This window comes from Phyllostomus discolor, chromosome 2, assembly GCF_004126475.2.
Source record: "Phyllostomus discolor isolate MPI-MPIP mPhyDis1 chromosome 2, mPhyDis1.pri.v3, whole genome shotgun sequence".
NCBI lineage: Eukaryota > Metazoa > Chordata > Mammalia > Chiroptera > Phyllostomidae > Phyllostomus > Phyllostomus discolor.
In genome coordinates this window covers 175,019,570-175,040,067 of record NC_040904.2, presented here as the reverse complement: position 1 = coordinate 175,040,067, position 20,498 = coordinate 175,019,570, and the positions used below count along the sequence as shown (strand labels likewise).

Below are 20,498 nucleotides of genomic sequence, written 5' to 3'. Positions count from 1 at the left end.
CATACTACAAATGTGACCCACAGCTATAAAATATAATATAAATGTACAAATTTTATAATATTGCACAGAAAGTTAGCAGCAAAAATAGGATTAAAATCCTTATCTGATTCTCAGCCCAATATCCTGTCCAGTAAAACAACCCAGAGTATAGCAGTATCACTCTAATGTTCAGGAAAGTTAATAAAGATGACTCTGAAAGTCAAACTTTCCCCCCAAATTGACTGTATTTTCACAGGTAAACATTGCTCAGTGAAGACATGCACTGTTATTGCAAATTTGCATGTTTCTCACCTTTGAGACTAACAATTCTCCCATCCTTTCTCCTCCTCACCCTTCCCACACTAACTCTTGATCTCTACAAGCACTCATGGCCACAGCATAGCTTTCAGAATAACACTACATTTGAGTCAGATCTAAAAGCCAACTCTTTAAGTTCCCCTCAATACCTATTTCTGTATTTCAGTCTTCTGCCTTATTTCCAAGCTCCCTTTCTGTTTTGTTCCCTTCCCCACATTTTTCTTGTTGAACGTCAGCATGCATCAGGCTTCATTCCTAAATCCTATGTCAGAGTTGGGATTCCATGTCCATCAGATAACTGCAAGATGGTCTTCTGATTATAGTCTGCCTCCGAGTCTCTGTACTCTTCAGCAGCTATGGGGCACTCACTAATCCCTCTTGGAATCCCTTTATTCTCACTCACTACTATTGGCCGAGATTATATGCTGCTGCTCTAGCCAGGCTACAAAGAACATAATTTCTCCCTAACCCAAAAGAGCTGCTAGTTCAGTTACCCTTGGTAGTCCAGCTCCGCCCACAAGTAAGAATCTTCTTTCTAATCAAACCAGTCCCTGCCTCCTGGCCCCACGCTTTCACACAGAACCAGTCATGCCTGGATGAGAGTAACTGGAACAAATAGTTCTGTTACTTGATGAATATAATAACTGCTTTTTTCCCAGAGTAGAAAACAGCAATCTTTCTTAAACTGGTGCTGATTCCAGCATTTTGGAAGACTTTCTGAATCTGTCACTGAGATCCCTAAAGATAGAAGTAGGACTCTGACAGCATCACACAGAAAATTGGATACAGTCTCAAGTCTCACAGCATGAGAAAACACACTGCTCAGTGGGCATAGCGCCAAATCATAACGTGACGATCTAAAGAGAGGGGCAGATGAGTCATAGGAAGACACAGGGAAGGAAGGCTGCAGACAAATTAAGTAGCACGAGACTCATTGTCAGAGGGTTCAGGGAAAAAAACAAAATGTAGGATGGAATTAAGATATGAGAAATGTGTTTGCTCAAAACTTGAATCCAGCAGAATAGACTGCTGGAAATTGTAAAAATTTGAGCTGCTATTAAAAAGTAAGTTAAAAATTGCTGAACATCAGTTTCAAAAAATTTCACATAAGTTTCTACAAGATATTAAAAATAATTTTTATTTCCATAAAAAATGAGAAAGTCTATTTTTAAAAGTGACAATAACTGAAGCACAGAAAATAAAAAGATAAGTTTAAATTCTAATTCTAATTATTTAATAGAGCATATGGCTATGTACAAGAAACCATTTTCCTTTGCAATAAATGTAATTTAATTCTCAAAGACTAGACTAAGAATAAATATGGTCAATTAATATTTGACAAAGGGGACAGGAACATAAAATGGAGTAAAAATAGCTTCAACAAATGGTATTGGGAGATCTGGACAACTACATGCAAAAAAATGAAACTCGATCACCAACTTACACTATACACAAGAGTAAACTCGAGATGGATAAAAGACTTAAGAATAGGTTGCAACACCATAAAAGTCATACAGGAGAACATAGTAAAATCTCAGAAATTCCATGCAGCAATATTTTCACTGATATGTCCCCTAGAGCAAGGGACATAAAGGAAAGAATAAACAAATGAAACTTCATTAAATTAAAAAGCTTCTGCATAGCTAAAGAAAACATCAGCAAAATGAAAAGGGAACCAATTATACACGAAAATATGTTTGCCAATGATACCTCAGACAAGGGTTTGATCTCTAAAATATATAAAGAATTCACATGACTCCACTCCAGGAAGACAAACAACCGAATTAAAAAATGGGCAAAGGACCTGAACAGACACTTCTGCAAGGAGGACATACAGAGGGCCCAGAGACATATGAAAGGATGCTCAGCATCACTAGCCATCAGAGACATGCAAATTAAAACCACAATGAGATACCACTTTACACTGGTCAGAATGGCCATCATAATCAAATCAACAAACAAGTGCTGGTGAGGTTGTGGAGAAAAAGGAACCTTATTACACTATTGGTGGGAATGCAGACTAGTACAGCCACTGTGGAAAACACTATGGAATTTCCTGAAAAAACTAAAAATGGAACTACCTTTTGACCTGGCAATTCGGCTGCTAGGATTATACCCTAAGAATCTTGAAACACCAATTCAAAAGGACCTATGTACCCCAATGTTCATAGCAGCATTATTTACAACAGCCAAGTGCTGGAAGCAACCCAAGTGCCCATCAGTAAATGAGTGGATCAAGAAACAGTGGTACATTTATACAATGAAATACTACACAGCAGAAAGAAGGAATTCCCACCCTTCGCAATAGCATGGATGGAACTGGAGAGTATTACGTTACGTGTAATAAGCCACACAGTAAAAGACAAATACCACCCAATCTCACCTATAAGTGGAACCTAATCAATGAAACAAATGAGGGACCAAAATAGAACAAAAGACATGGAAATAAAAAACAAACTGATAGTGACAAGAAGGGGGAAGGCTGGGGAAATAACACAGGGAAGAAGGGGAAGGGTCATCAAGAAACATGTGTAAAGGACCCATGGACAAAGACAATGGGAGGGGAGGATTGAATGTGGGAGGTGAGGGTGGGTGGGGTGGGGAAGAGTAATGGACAGAAAATGGAACAACTGTAATTGAACAACAATAAAAATAAATAAATAATTTGAAGCTTTAGTATGCCTACTTTAAGTCTCTAAATTTTATAGTTATCACTTTAAAAAGGCAACTTCTGAGAAGATATTATAACACAATGGCAATTAAGAACCCAGAAGAAATTATTCTGAATACCTTAACAGATAATTTCAACTGGGCCATTTAAAGGGAAGAAAACAAGGAAATATTATGAATAATTTAGAATATAAATGGGAAACTAATTGGAAAATAAATCTCTAATCCAAAACAAATTACTAAATAAGCACTAAATCATTTGGATAATGCTATTTACATAAAAACATTCAGGACACAGGAAGACTCTTAAAGTTCCAGATGAGTCCATTTTGTTAATTGCAGGTGGCTTATCTGCCTCTGGAGGCATCCGGCCCTGTAGTTCCGAAGCCTATACTCACACAGGCAGAGAAAATCCCCTAACTCCTTCACCAGATAAAAGCTCTTACTCCAAAAGTAATGGCTACAGCAGGAGAGTATACAAATCTTACTTCCATCTCCAGCCGTGAGGAGCAGGTAGTGACAAACTGGAAGACGTTTAGTGCCCACCCTACAATGTTGCCTCTGCAGAGCTAGGCCCTGGCCAGGCAGGTTCACAAGGGAGGACAGGGATGGGGCAGGGGGCCAGAAGGGAAGAGGGACTATGAGATAGAGAGGTAAGAGCTACATGTTAAATACATATTGTTTCCTTAATGTCAACTTTATCATTTCTGCTTTCATGCATTCCTTTATTTTTATATATTGTGTGATGAATCATGGACTCTTCAGAAGTTGTGTTTGCCCTAAAGCTTCTGTCAAAGAAGAAAACACTTCCCTGACCTTTTATTATTTCCAGTATTCTCACTGGCTCCATCCTTTTTCCAAAGCTGTTTCTTTTCTACTGAAATGTTCCATACCTTCCAACCTTCCCATCTCTCCCTGCCATCTATCCGTTAGATTGATTCAAAACCTCAAGCCCATGGAAAAGGATGTCACTGAGAGCAGGGTCAGCAAGGACGAGGGTGGACATCTGAGAGTATCCATGGAGTGGACGAGCCCTTTAAAGGGCTACTTTGACATTATGGGAAGATCAAGCTTCCATGCAAATAGCATTTCACTCTCTTCCTCAACCCCAACTATGCTTTTTCAAACAAAAGTATGAATGGTTTTGATTGCTTTTCATTAATGATGAGGTGAAGGCATAAAATTCCATTTGAATAGGAGTTACATCTTCTTAAAGCACTTGAACTCCCAAGAACCCAAGACAGCATGCTCAGTCTAGTGAACCTGCTTCTTCAATCCACGTTTCCCTTCCTCTAGACACATGCCCCTCTCATAGCTAGATTTTTTTAAACAAAAGTCAATATTTTCTCAAGAAAGAGGGTAAGTGACTACAAAAAAAATTTTTTTTTCTCCTGATCAACTGGGTTGGAGTAACTGCTCAGGTGAGAGCACATGAAGATATTGCTACTGGAAGCTTTGATTAATGAATCCAAGATATCCTTCCAGCAGGAAGCTAACTATATTCAATTCTACTGTCTTATTTTTTACTAATCTCCCATTTGAATTTCCTCTCTCATATTCTGTTTATCTCAAGTAGCTTATTTAATTCCCTCATGTAGTAGGGCCCCATCTACAATTCTTTAGGTTTTGTTCTTTGCTTCTTTTGTAGTCCATCTTTTTCCTACACTGAAGCCCTATATTTCATTACCAATTTAATACTTTTTACCTAGCTACACTTAGAAAAATATTTTAAATTTCCCACTGCTCAAACTGTAAACCTACCTTTAATCCCTTTTACAATAGAATGTCTATTCGCCTGAGAAAGTTGCCCAATAAGGTCAAAGGCTGAATAGAAAATTAGTGGCATATGGTTTTTCAAATTCAATCAACTTAATGTATTGTACCTTTTTCAATAAGATAGATATAATATAAACACTTTTGTGAATTACAAAATACTCTCAGATGACATAAAGTGTGTAGTTACAATACCTCCATTTTATCTGAACAGATTTCTAAGGTTATGCCTCATATGTGCTACCAAATCCTCAGCAGGAGCTAAGCAATATCTAAAGGACATCTCATCTTTTCTGATTACATAAAATGATCATGACTCAAATGCCAGCAAACATTCCCAACATTTTCGTACTCTGCTAATCACTGCTCCAGGTATTTCACCTCTTAGTATGAATTTCTTTTTCTTAGTCTTATCTGGTGGAAATTGTTGAATTAGCTGAACAAGGACCACATCTTACACTGTAAATGGGCGAGAAAAGCAGGTTTACAGTTGTTCCTGTGGAAAAATACATGTAGGTCATGCTTACTACAGTATCTTTATCAACGCTGTATTTCGTGTACTCACAACTGTTAACCTACTTTTGCCCACCCTGTACTCTATCTACCACATACCACACACAACATATCAAACTTTAACATGTTTCAAGTCTAACATAACAATGACTTTCTTTTTTTTTTAAGATTTTATTTATTTATTTTTAGAGAGGGAAGGGAGGGAGAAAGAGAGAGGGAGGGAAGAGAGAGAGAGAAACATCAATGTGCAGTTGCTGGGGGTCATGGCCTGCAACCCAGGCATGTACCCTGACTGGGAATCGAACCTGCGACACTTTGGTTCACAGCCCACACTCAATCCATGGAGCTATGCCAGCCAGGGTCATAACAATGATTTTCCACTGTGAAAAAATTCTATGTAATTGAAGAGTTTTCTGAACCAAGAGTTATGATTTCCTTTCATGGGGAAAATTTCAGATAAAAATTTCAAATAAAATTATCAATTTGAAAATATGAATACAAATTCTATAAAAATCACTATTCTGTTGCTCTGAAATAAAAATTCTATTTTGAATTACTTTCGTTTTCTCTCAAAGAATATTAAAAGGCATCTTTAAGTTGGCATTATATATATTATGGATTTTTTTCAGAAAAAAAAGGTATATTTAGTGATTGTCCAAGAATCTTCATGGGCCTGAGTCACTGACTAAAAAAATGGAACAGGAATTATATTCATTTAAAAATATAATTATATACACTTAACAAAATACTTATGATCATTGCTTTACAAATAATGTATTACTAACTTATTAAAGTGAACAAAATATATTTAAATCATAATCTTCCAAATCCTATAATTATATGAAAGCAGATTACACATGAAATGAATGTTTAAAAAACTACATGATATCCAAAAGTTTTTAAACTTTTAATAATAATTTTCTAAGAAAATCAAATTAAATAAAAAGACATCAGAATTAATATCCCTGACAGGTGTGGGTCAGTGGGTAGGGTATTGTCCACAAACCAATAGGTCACAGGTTTGATTCCTGGTCTGGGCACACGCCTAGGCTGCAGGCCAGCTCCGCAGTTGGGGGTAAGTGAAAGCCAAGCAATTGATGTCGTTCTCACACATCAATGATTCACTTCCTCTCTTTCTTGCTCCCTTCCCTTCTCTCTAAAAATAAATAAATAAATAAACATAATCTTTTTCCCTGGCTGTTGTGGCTCAGTGGATTGAGTGCTGCTGTGCGAACACAAGGGCTGCCAGTTCCGTTCCCAGTCAGGGCACATGCCTGGGTTGCAGGCCAGGTCCCCAGTAGGGGGCACGTGAGAGGTCCCCACTCTCTAAAAATAAATAAATAAAATCTTTAAAAATAAATAAATACAATCTTTAAAAAAAAAGAAGTTAGAATTCACAGACCTCTTATTATCCTAAGAAGTTCTTGCACAGCACTGAATGTTAAGCATAAACTTCAGTTTTATACAGGGAATGTAAGAATGATGGCTTAGCCATAATGCTTGATGTCAAAAGTGAATAGAGTGGGGAGTTTTGATGTGCGTTTTGTAAGGAAAGGATTCTTAAAAGACTGGTGAAGATATAGATTTCAAAATTCCCCAAACCTTTAGGCACTGCATGTAGCTCTGCATATGCCTTAAGTATCCTTCCAAGATCTTTTGATTTTAATAAACAGGTAAATTCATCCAGATAATCACATTATCAAGAGGAGAAGGAAGAGGACAGGGAAGATGTAGTATGGGAAAAATGTCTACAGTTTGGAGTTTGTGTTCTGCCTCATGTGCTACTGGAGAAAATTGGATTATCAAATGCAACTAATAAAAAAATGAAACATCATCCCAGTAATTGGAGGTGAAGGTAGAAGATATACGATCCATAGTTACCACCTTCTCTTATCATTTACACACTTACTGCCTTCATTACAAACCAATTTTGTAATAAAAATCATTAAAACCTTAGTCACTAAAAATGCATGTATTAAACATATGATGTAAAAGATGGTGCTACATATAGTCCCTGGCCCAAAGCACTAAAATCTCTTTTAAAAAGTACTAAATCTCTAGGACTTAATAGTACAAAAAAGAAAGGAAAACACATTTCTTAGTTTAAATGTGCTCATTTCATTTTGTGAACATTTTGTGGTATGGTGTATGACAGCTGACATATAAATTATCCTCTAAAACCATGTCAAAATTATTTTTGAAAGTAAAACTCAAAGAAGATTTTAAAACCCACAGTTGGTTTACAACCATGTACTCATCAATTTCAAACTGCAGAAATAAAAATGAGACTTAATATTTAATTGTCTGAATTAAAAAATACTTACACTATTGGCTTTTCCAGGCGACTTCCCTGTGAACCAACAATCTCCCCCAATGTACAAAACACTTGTCCCAGAAAGTCCTAAAATAGACAAAAGGATTAAAGCTCATAAGTTCCCAGACCGTCTTTACACTACATATTTTGCACATCATATTTGCATTGTTTTCATTGCTGAAATATTGAATTCTTTAACTTCCAATATTAAATGACATAAGCTCAATATGTATTAATTTTAGCTATGTGATTTCCCCTAAGCTTGTACAGTGTTTTGTCCTTTCAATCACAGAGCAGGCTTGTTATTGTGTTTAGACCTTGTGTTTATTTTCTTTCTTTTTTTTTTTTAATGAAAATGAAAATGGAAAAAAGTTCCAGGATTTGAATTCACAAGTGGCTGGCCTCTGGATGTCTCTAAAACTACAAAGCTTTTGGCTGAGGCGGTGAACCATGAAATCACAGAACAACGGTGACAAAGAAAACCAGCACCACTTAGCAAGAGGCCATGTGGTGCACGGCTATTCAGCCAGGGTCCGGAGCCACACTGCCAGGTGGCTACTCTTGTACCACCACTACTGCCTGTGACTGTGAACTTAATTGCTCTCCAGTTTCCTCATCTCTAAAATGGGTTAGTCCCCTTCATGGAGTTATTTGGAGTATTCAATGAGTTATTGCATAAATTGGTACTAGCATATATTAAGTGCCTAATATAGGATTTAGTATAAAGCATTATAAAGTTCATTAATCATGATTTTTGCTCTCAAGACTCAGAATAACCTTGCAACATGTGAGGCCTGTTATTAATGTTTCACCTCACGTAAAATTAAATTCATCATTGAGGGGGTTCACTTTTCCGTGTTTTAAGCAGTTAGTAAATAGCAAAGTTAGGACTAACCCAGATGTTCTGATTCTAGATTGATGTGCTGTCTAAGAATTTAAATACCATAAATACAATTCAACTTCACAGGCTAATCATATAAGGGCTTCAACACCATGTGAGCATTTGGGGTAGGAAATAAGGAGGTGTTTCAGGCAGAGAAAGTGTTGGGAACCGCCCTGCCTGTTTCAGAAGCTGTAACCCCCATGGCTAAGGCTGAGTAAAGAGACCTGGGGACCATAAGCTACTAAGGAGACAAAGTTTATCTTCCAGTTAGGGGCGCTGCCTCTGGCCACTTTTACTTCACCCTGCTTGGCCCCAGAAGGATGACTGGTTAGCCAATGATAGGTAAGATTCCTCAAGGGAGGAGCAACCTAAGACAGGCATGGTCATGAAGGGGCCCTCAAGGAATGACTTGGGAGGCTATAGAAAAAGGGGGTGATGGACCCTCACCCTTCGACATAGCCTGAGTCCTTATTCTGTCCGCAAAAAGTCTCCTAATCGCTCGCCTGCTTTACTTCCCCTGCCTGACTTAAGCCTGAAACAATGCTGGAGGTGGGTGAGGTCCTGTGCTGGAAAAGGGCAGGTTCCCCGCAGCAATCAGGCCTAAGAAAGAATGCATAAAATTCTGTGAAACTTGCTTTGCTAATGCCCTCAATTTAAATGATAAGAATCCAAGCATAAAATGAGTTTGTTTTCTCAAAGTTTTATGGCCCTTTAGCTAGACCCTGACTCAGAATAAGCCCTCAGAATTCTTTGTATATTACCCATTGTTTGATCCTTACTGCCTGACAGTGATTGATGAGCTTTACCTGAATTCCTGTGCAAATTGAACCCAATAAAAGCCCATTGAGGACCAGGCTCCTAGCCCTTCTCCTTTGAGAGATCAGCCATGTTTCCTCCCCAAGCAGATCATGTCTCAGTAGACTTATTCTCATCTGTGGTGGCTGATGGGGGTGGGGTGGGGGGCTGTGGGTGGAACCCCCCCACAAGACACTTTCTAGTTTAGTCCATATATAATTCCAATCTGTCTTAAAGGAAAAAGTGGGAGATCTCCCTCCCTCAGATCTGTACAGCGAACTGGCTCAGGGGAAGCCCTAGAAAAGTTGGGTACAGGAATGACAGCAAACAAAATGTTGTTTCAGGTTTTACTAAATAAAATTTCAAAATGCCTAACAAGCCACAGAAGTAAAACTATGTTATTCAGTGAAAAGAAAGTGGGAAGGTGAAGGAAGCATGCTCTAAGGCACATAGGAGTCAGCGGGATATTTTCCCCAATGAAGTAAGCCTTGAGAGCCAGGCAGGAAGGATTCAAGGAGAGAAGAAAGCTGGACATTCTAACCCCAGAGAACAGATCAGAGTTATAGACAGAGAAGAGATGATGAGAAAAAAGTGGATCTAAATTAAAGGGCAGAAATGGAGATGAAGACCCAAGACTCTGAAGGACCCTTTTGACTAGGCAAAAAAAAAAAATCTCTTAGGATAATCAGAAGCATTCTAGCATTCTGAAAATTTTAGGTACCAGTTTGCAGAATGGACCCGAGAAGAGAGAAAAATCTGGAAGCCAGATCAATCAGAAGGCTATAGTAATTAGTAAGAAACAAAGTGCTAAGTCCCAAACTAAAGTTGTAGAAAAAGGTAGGGAACAGCACCTTGGTGTGAACTGTACTTGCACGTGGTAGGAAGGGTATAGCAGTGAAAAGGAAAGACAGAAAATAAGTCTGATCTGGAACTCGATGCCTGGCAGAACAACAACACCTTCATAAACTCACAAATCAATCTAAAATTTTGCTTTCAAATAGGTAAAAAGTACTTAAGGTATAAAACCTTTACATATTTACCTTAAGCATTCTTAATAACAGCATATCTTTTCCAATTTCAAAACAGACTTTACAAATGTGTTTCTGGGTTTTCTAAACAAACCTAATTTCTCTAAGTCTCATGGTACATAGTTAGGGCTAAATACTAAAGATTTAGAATAAATATATCATTGCTCTTCTGAGTCAACAGCAAAGAACACATATGGCGGATTCTAGAATTCTTTTCTAGGGATCCCGATATTCACAGTCAGCTGCACACACTCTGTATTAAATGGATTTGGCCAATGGAGTAACAAGTCTCAGTAAAAGTTATTCTGTACTGTAATTACCCAAGAAAACAAAACAGAAGTCTTGAGCATATATTATCCAAATTAGGCTAGACACACATTAGCAAACAATGAACAGGCAAATATCATTTCTGGGCCCCCCCCAAAAAACAATAAAATGAATAAAATGTGCAACAAAAGGATATTGTGTGCACCTGTTACAGAGTGCAGCCAAGAGGGGGACCCCAAATGGGCATTTGAAATGGGGTCCAGAACTCAAGGTGTCCAGGAGATTTTAAGGTGTCTTCACCCCTTCCCCTTCAGGTGTGAGTTGGGGGAAGGGGCACACAGAGCAAGAATATGAAGGGCAGCTTTGCAGCTAATCCATGGCATGGTCATTTAACATACCTATAGTCTTTGGCTGGTTGCTTAGATATGCTAAATAGCTATGGCCATGCTCTTGGCCAGGGCAATGGAAAGGGACCCCCCAAGATGTGACCGGGGGGCAGGTCCCCCAAGTTATAGTGCCTGCATGGGAGCTCAGAGAAGATTGGCTCCATGACATGGGGCCACACCTGCCCAGACCCACGATGGCAACCAGAAAAGCTGGAAAGGACAGCAGATTGAGGGCAAGTGTGGCCGAGTGTGGGAGGAGTCGGAAATAGGGCTGCACAGGAAGACTGGCTCGGGGATTTAAACCCAAACATGGCAGCCATTGAGAGGGAGAACCATGGGGCTTTGGCAGAGTGGAGACTCCCGCAGCCCTGCGAGAGAGAATCACCATGCGGCTTTAGCAGAGAACAACCACTCGGCTTTGGCAGAGTGGCGGCGCCCCTCCTCTCAGCCATTGAGGAGAGAGAAGCACGTGGTTTTGGCTGGGTGGGGACTCCCATGGCCCTGGGAGAGAGGACCACGTGCCTTTGCCAGAGTGGGGACCCCCGAAGCTTTAGAAGGGGGAACCACTACCCGGCTTTAGCCGAGATCCTGGTGACACAGCTGAGGGTGCCGGAACCGAGGGAGGCCTGCCCACCAGCCTAGCACAAAGTACTGGGAAGAACTGGGGACTGCCTGAACCCTGGACTTCTATCTTCTTTCCTGAGATACGGTACCCCAGACTGGGCAAAGGGAGAAGGAAGGACTCTGTCTGTTTGTGGGTGTTTTAAGGGACTTTAGGATTTTGATGAAGACATTAGGTCACTACTTTAAGTCTGTATAGCATTAAATATTTCCTTTCCTTTTCACGAATCTCTGGCATTGAAAGACATCTTTCCTACAGGTGGAAGACATAACGGACCTGGGGGTTTCTTTCAGTAATAGTATATAGTCCCAGGCCCACCTATGTGTATTATCCCCACTGTTACTGCACACCTTGCCCCTAAGTATTTATGGCATTTATGGAGTGGTTTTATGCCGGTCTCTACTTGTGTATTCCCTATAAAGCAATACATTTACTACTCAAAAAGCATAAATCAGCACATAATATTTGTCAACCACTCCTTGTGCTGGAAAGCTCTACTGATTCCATTCTTTAGTCATCTCAATGGTTCACATTTCCTATGCATTTTACACAATACTAGTAATATAATTAATGTCTTATAAAGGGTACTTTTAGATATTTTGGTCTTTAGTTAAATAAATATAGAAATAAAACCTAGCTATATAACATGTACTAATTTCTTGTGTCTAGCTATGGTGTTTTTTTTCCTGGTTTATAAGTCATTATAATAAGGTCATAATGGTATTTACAGTAATAAATCCAGGCACCTTTCCACACCTCAAACACACACACAGACCAAATCTAGACTAGAGTGATGGCAGCTCGGAAATGCTTTAATGTATTCAATCATATTAACTCTTGGGCTTTTCCCAAACTGACCATGAGATAAATAAATATTTGTTAATTGAGTGAAATTTTACTTTGTAATCTAAACAATACAGAGATAGAACTTAGTTTTTAATTTCTTTAAATGTACATAAACTGCATTAATATTATATATAGGATTCATTCTTCCACTCTTTAAAAGTATCCAGATATTACCCTGAATCCAATATGCTGGTATTAAACCTGCAAGAACTAGCAATGAGAAGTGGAGGAGACCAGAAAAAGGCATAGAGCACAGCAACACAAAGCATTATAACAATAGGTAGTTTTAAAAAAATTCATAAGCAAATCAGAGGGAGTGTTTGGCTTATTCCAATAACAATATAACCTAGTTTTGTTACTAGCATAACACAGCTCAAAATCCATGGAAGCATTGCTATCCCACCAGATTCCAGCTGATTATTATACGAATAAATGTATGTTTCTCTTCTCTTTTCTTCTTAATATTCAGGGGAATATCTACTTTAACTGTATAACTGTATAAATGAGTACAATATTCTAATTTCTTAAAAATTATGATTTATTATTGCCTCTGTACCAATTTTTTTCTGTTCAAGTCCATACATTTATATTTTATATAATATTTAAAAATTACATTAAGGCTATGTGCTTTAATAATTCCACATATATTAAAAGGTAATATACTTTGCAGGAAATAAACTGGTTATGTTTGTTGGGGTTTTTGTGTTGTTTTTTTTTTCTTGCTTGGTAGTTACCAGTTTTAATGATTCTATATATTCTTTTTAAAAGATCTTTTATAGCCCTGGCAGGGTGGCCCAGCTGGTTGGAGCATCATCCCATCCACCAAGAGTAGGCTGCAGGTGTGATTCCCGGTCAGGACACATACCTAGGTTGCAGGTTCCATTCCGGGTAGGTAGGGGCATGTAAATCCGGGAGGAAAGTGATCGATGTTTCCCTCTCACATCTCTCTCTCCCCCCCTACATTCACTCTCTCTCCCCCCACATTCACTCTCTCTCTCTCTCTCCCTCTGCCCCTCTGTAAAATCAATTAAACATTCTCAGGTAAAGGTTTTTAAAAATGATCTTTTACATACATTCATATATTTATTTGTTTACTGGTACATAGCAAAGCAGTATATAACTTATTCCTCCACAGTGAAAATTATGAGGGTCTATAATGTGCTCCCTGGGTTTATATTCTGGCTATTTACTAATGTCTCTATGCCTCAGTATCCTACTCTATAAATTAAACATAATAAATAATGCCTATGTGTTAAATTGTTGGAAGGACTAAATAAAATAGTATGTGCAAAGTGCTTAGAAAAGATGCTTGGAACATGGTAAGCACCTAAGAAATATATGCCTCCCTTCTTGTCCCCACTTCTTAGGGTTCATAGAACATTACTATATACTCAAAACAACCTGTTACTTACCACTAGATGCCAGCACTGAAGATAACTATAATTATCTGAATAAAATAATATATATCTTTTCCAAAACCACTTCACACTTGTGGTCAATACAAATGCTCATTTTGAGTGTCATTATAAAATCCAAATGTGTCTTATAAACCAATTTACTTTATATGTTAACTAGTATAGATAAAAACATACATATAAAAGAATGAGTTTTTCAAACCATGGTATAATAAACCAGGAGGTTTTAATAGTGTGTAATTAATGATTTCTATACTATTACAAAGCTAATTAATGCATGCAGTTTATCATTAATATTGTCATTAACAATTTCATAATTATTCAATATCAAGGCATTTTTCTCCTAAAAAGACTACAAAGATAATCTTTAAATGTCTTTCTTGTTTTATAAAGTGGTCAACGGACATCCAAAATACAATATCATAACTAATAAATAAGTTAAAAGGCATTAACGAGGCTATTGATAGCTAAAGTTGTTTTTTTTTTTACTCTTTTAATTGTTTATAATACACAAATTTTTGCGGGTAGCAACAGCTCCTCCTGAACGTCCTCCTTTTATTTTAGTTGTTGTTCAAGTACAGTTTTCTACCTTTTACCCCCATCCCAGCCCACCTCCCCAGCCCTACCCACCTCCCTCATTTCCACCCCCCCTTGTTATTATCCATGTGTCCTTTATACTTGTTCCTGCAAACCCTTCCCCTTTTCCCCTGAAATTCCCTCTTCTCTCTCCTCTGGTCACTATCAGCCTGTTCTCAATTTCAATCTTTGGTTATAGTTTGATTGTATTTTGCTTGTTTGTTTTTTTGTTGATTAGATTCCTGTTAAAGGTGAGATCATACGGTGTTTGTCTTTCACCACCTGGCTTATTTCGCTTAGCTAAAGTTTTAATATAGCAGAGTAATTGGGTGCAGTCAACTGCCCAGAAGTTGATCATTCAATTTCTTGATAAGATAGAGTCATGATTTGCCTCCATTCCTTCTACCCTGTATTCATTATACTGCAACTAAATACATTCACACTAAAAGAAAAATATGTGATACAAAATTTCTTGCTTTTACAGTATTTCAACCAAGTGAGAAAAAATTGTTGCAGAAAGTTTTTATTAGTTATGAAATTTCATTGTTGACACTATATACTACTATTTTATATTGGAACTCTTCACTAATACTGCTGACTTCCTTTGTATTTAATTAATTCATACTAATCATATGAACTATAAAGATCAATGTGTGACCAAAGATCATATTGATAAAGATCAATTTGGCAATAATTCCTACTAATCAAACAAGGTGGTTCTTTACTCTGGTAATCATTCCTACTATCTTAATGGTTGTTAGCCTGTCTACACGTTGCTTGGGGAATAAGGCAACCTCAGTATGAAACAATCGCATGAGCTTTTCAAACCATGGTATAATTTACCAGGAGGCAGTTTTTAGTAGAAACAACTTGTCATATTTTAACATGACTATAACACAGCTATTATTTTTTCAAAAAAGAATCTGTCTTTTTAATGAATAGATTGACCTACAAGTCAAAAATGCTAATCTTACCTTCAAGAGATTAATAAAAAGTACTAAACTCAGATATAAGTAGTTAAATTATAAATACAATTCCAAAATTATTTTCTAAAGCTAAATTTATTCCTTTCCTTTTCCTCTGCACTTGTTAATTTTCAAAATATATTTTGCTTGCTAAGAGTACAACTGAAGGCAGTAAATAAGGCAGCTGAATAAAAAGTAAGCTTTCAACAATGATTACATGGTCACTGACATAAATTAACCAATTAAAATTATCCACAACATATATATTTAAGACTTGCAAACCATATGATATATAAATTTAAAAATCAGCTATGCAATTCAAAAATATAAGAAATGTATAGAATATATTTACCTTATGGAGGCACATCACTTTTATTGAATGCTAGTACTCATAAGTAAAGAAATGAAAAATATAACATGCTAACAGAAAAATAAGTAAATATTCTCACTATTAGTAAACATGATGAGATAATCAACAGGCCAAACAACTAGAAAACTTACTAAATAGTATTATTAAATAATATGAAATATATTATAGCATTATTAAATATTAATATTAAATACAACAACTATCAAACTATATCATTATTAAACACTAAGTTCTGGGTAAGGGCCGGTTTTACATACAAATAATCCTATGTACTATAACTTAACAAGTGCTGAAGACACTGTCATCAAACATACTTCAGGCATTGTCCCTATCTGTCTCAAAGTCTAAGGCAGATCTACAAGGCCATATTAAAAATGCAAGGGGAAACAATCCACTTATAGAGCATCAGTCATAAATTCTTTAGCTTGAATATGTTTATAAGGGTAGCTCTCATCCTATAAGAAGGACCAGAAAGCATACAAAAAAAACTAAAGTCATTACTGGAGAGGCATCAGAGGACAGTAGGCAATCAGGCAAGGCCCCTCAGTGAAAAATTAGTAGAAATCTGAACAAAATGAGGGAGAGAACCATGTGACTATTGGGATAAAAGCATTCCAGGTAGGAGAAAAGCAAGGACAAATGTCCTGAGACAAGAATATACTGAGGGTACACACACACACACACACACACACACACACACTCACTCTTGGAGAGAACCAAGAGAGCTAGGGGGGCTAGTGGAGAATTAGCAAAAATGAGGATGGGAGGAGAGGAGGGAACTAAGCTCCACCATAGGCTGTGAATTCCATCCGAGGCGTGCAGGGAAGCCACTGGAGAGTCTGCACTGGAAAGCGGCATGGCCTAACCAGGCTGTTAAGGTGGTAATTTTGGCTAATCTTGCACCAAATTTCTAAATGCTGAAGTTCCCCCAAGGATCTATCCTCTTCTCTTTTCCATTTATACAATACTTTTATGAGATAACTTTATTGAGTTCTAACTCAATAAAGTTATTGGGCTGAAGTATTTGGGCTGATGGTTCCCAAATCTACATCTCTAGTCTCCAGACACGGCCCAATCAGTATCTCCAGGTGATTCTATTCGGGTCTCAAACAATACAAACCTGCCCTGACTGCTGATTTCACTATACTCATTTCTGCCACCTCTCTCTCTTCCTTCCCAATGCACCCACTGCATAAAACTGTGCCATTTATTCAGTTGCTCTCACCATGAACCCAGTAGTCATTCTTACTTCTCCTATCTTCACACCGGCCATCTAATTGATCAACAAACATATCACCAAAATATATTTGAAATTCGATCACCTCTTACCACTTCAAAGGCTATGTTCACCAAATGCACACCTCACCAAATTACAGCAGCCTTATAACTGGTCTCTGCCTGTTCCTGACCCTAGGTAAAATCTGAAACTGCCCCCCTAACACAAAAGGCAAGTAGAAACCAAATAAAGAGGCAGACTACTCCACATTGGTAGGTGACAGTTTTGATAAGTGGGGGGACTTGCACACTGGGCTTCTCTTGGGCAGCAGAAAAACAAGTAGATTGCTACCTCTACCCTTAAGAATCTTTAAAGTTTATACAGGGGCATTAATGGGGTTCAGTCATGTGTTCAGTCCAGATGGTCTAACAACACATTACTTACTCAAGGCTGTTCTTGAAATAGCTCAGGCTATGGGCAGAATGTACATTTCAAGGATAGGATCAGGGGGAGGAGCGTGGAGCCTCTGATTGCCTGGGTCCGGCTTGTGGGTCAGCCAGCAATCATGTCCTCTCAGGGACCTCTTCCAACAGTCTCCTTACCTCCAGTCTTGCTCCCTTACCCCATTCTCCACTTCGGCTGCCAGCCATTTATCAAATGTATAAATAAGATTACATCATCCTCAAGTGAAATTCATGAAAAAAAAATCCAAACTTCTTTAACTATGGCGTGCAAATCTCCACATCACATGAATCCTGTGAACCTTATCCAAACTATTTTACTCCACTCCTCTCTCATTCGCAATATTCTCTATATGGTAGCTATCTTTCAGTAACACCAATATTCCAAACTTTTTCCTGAGTTAAGGTCTTTGTTTTGCTGTTCCTTTTTCCTGGAATACTTTTCCCTTAGATTTACAATAGCTCCCTCCTTCTCTTTAATAAGTATACCTAAGATGAGAACTGGTACAAAATCATACTGCCTGCCTGGCTAAGAGAAATCTAAGCTTCTAGTTAATGGGCTTCATCAGTAACTCTCAGTGCTATAAAAAGTAAGTTATGTTAACCATTAGTTTGCATTTATTCCTTTTTTTAATTATATAGCTTTCAGGTCTACAGTTCTATGATATATCATATGTACATTGTATTCTGTTCACCACCCAAGTCAAGTCTCCTTCCATCACCATTTATCCACCCTTTATTCTCTTCTACCTCTCATCACCCCCTCTCACTCTGTGAATTACCAAACTGTTATCTGTATCTATGAGGTTTGCTTTTTTTTTGCTCAATCCCTTCACCTTTGTCACCCAGCCTTCCAACACTGCTCCCCTCTGACAGCCATCAGTCTGTTCTCTATATCTGTGAGTCTGTTTTTATCTTGTTGGTTTATTTTGTTCACTAGATTCCACATATGAGTAAAATTATATGGTACTTGTCTTTCTTTTATTGGCTTATTTCACTTATCATAATACTTTCCAGATTCAACCATGTTGTCACAAATGGTAAGATTTTGGGTTGTTTTTTTTTTCTCCAAGAAGTATCCTATATATTTCTGTTGAATAAATCTGCCCACTCCACCTACCCAACTTCAAAAACATAAGTTGTTTTAGGACATGGAACATGTTTGTCTTATTGATTGCTATATGATCTGTCCAGAAAAAGTCCAGCCATTGTTAATATAACGAGAACAGTTTGTGTGGCATTGATGTAACCTGGCAGCCAAGGACATTGGAGTGGAGTGAGCATGTGTGAACAATGGCAACTTGACTGTATTAGCCAGTGGGGGTGGTAGGTGCCACTGAGTGAGCATACGTACTGTGTGTTTATCATATTCAAAATGATTAAATGAGTAGAGCAACAAATCTACATCAAATTTTGTGTTAAGTTTGAACATTACTCCATGGAAACCATTTGGATGATTCAGAAGGCCGCAGCTATGGGCAACTGGTGATTGGAGCTTCATCAGGACAATATACCTGCTCATACATCACGTCTACTGCAGTTTTGTGGCAAAACATCAAATCACCCAGGTGACTCAGCCCCCCTAAAGCCCAGATTTGGTGCCCTGCAACTTCTGGATTTTCTCAAAACTAAAATTATCTTTGAAAAGGAAGAGATTTCAGACCATGGATAAGATTCAGGAAAATACCACAGGGCAGCTGATGGAGTCTGGGAGAACTGTGTGAGGTCCCAGTGAGCCTACTTTGAAGGGGATTAAGGAGTCATTGTCCTGTGTAAAATGTTTCTTGTATCTTGTATCTTCTTCAATAAATGTCTCTATTTTTCACATTATATGGCTAGATACCTTCTGGACAGATCTTGTACTTTTCAGCACTAGAAAACTGTCTAGTGATAAGTAATATTTATTACTTGCCTGATTGTATGAATATACATTAAAATTCAGTTCAGTTATGTTTGAGTTAAGTTGTCATTTTATTCTAATAAAAGAATCTTGCTTCACTTATAAATCTATTCCTATGAGAAAATACATTTCATGGTCCAAACATGAAGTTTTAAATAAAATTTTCACATATATCTGATCTACATATAGAAGTTTATAAATATAATATTTAGAAGATATATTAAAGTACATACCCACCTTCATCGAAGCTGGGGTTTTGAGACAAGTATAATCCAGTGAGCCATTAATATGTCTAAAACAAAATTTTTAGTGGGCACCCTTTGATATCGAATAGATAAATGCATTTTGGAAATGCATTTTATGCCTCGTGGGTATGAAAACGTAGTAAGCCAAGTATAGTGTTGATGTCATCTGGCCAGAAGACCAAACAGAATCTTAGATACACCAATTATGGGCCTGCTATTAATCTTTTCATTAATTTGGCTAATGCAATTATGCTAATGAAAGTATGCCACGTAGTTCTGCTAATGGCATTCAGGTGAGTGGGTAAATAGCAACTTAGACAAGAACACAGCTGGAAATCAAAATGTCAGATTGTGTTCACAGTATCTAACATTTTGGGGGATAATATTTTAGTAATTTCACTAGGGAATCATAAAAATGGATTAATCCTCTAAAGGAGTATGTCCCTGGATATCATAACTCAGCCTGGATCATAATGTTTCTCCCCCAAAAAACTTCTCCACCATCGATAGTATCAATTAAAGTTATACTGATCATTTATCAATGTATCATGCATTTGTTTCCAATGTCAGAAACCTAAGGTATAGTTCCTTATTTCCATTTTCCCTAATAGCACCCCACATTTAACAATCTCATCCAATATTTTTGAGTATTGAAAACCAAATAAAGTAATTCAGAAAAGGGTTGTTTTCAAAATTATCAGAAATGAGAATAAAAAGAAAAATATTTTATGATTATTAAGGAGTTTCTCTTGCTATTCAATTCCTTTTGTAAAAGATAAATACCTGCACTCCATGTGAAAGCCCAGGCACTTAGCAGTCTTTCTTAAAAGGTTCCAGTTTTTATTTCACTTTGCAAAATTGGCAGGTAGACAACAACACTTTTAAAAAACTGTTATCCTTGGAAAATAGATTTAGCTTATTTATTGGTTCCTTTGATCTTCTCAGTGCCTCCTGAA

At 37.5% G+C, this 20,498-nt stretch overlaps 1 protein-coding gene across 2 annotated transcripts in view; it reads right to left on the bottom strand.

Annotated features, from left to right (window-relative positions):
* The window catches only part of CPNE8 (copine 8), a 175,436-nt gene that overhangs the window by 101,955 nt on the left and 52,983 nt on the right, over positions 1-20,498 (bottom strand). For both annotated transcript variants that reach the window (XM_036019176.1, XM_028532678.2), the window contains exon 6: positions 7,578-7,654. In XM_036019176.1, coding sequence (XP_035875069.1) covers positions 7,578-7,654 — 77 coding nt within the window. The remainder of the gene's footprint in view (positions 1-7,577; positions 7,655-20,498) is intronic.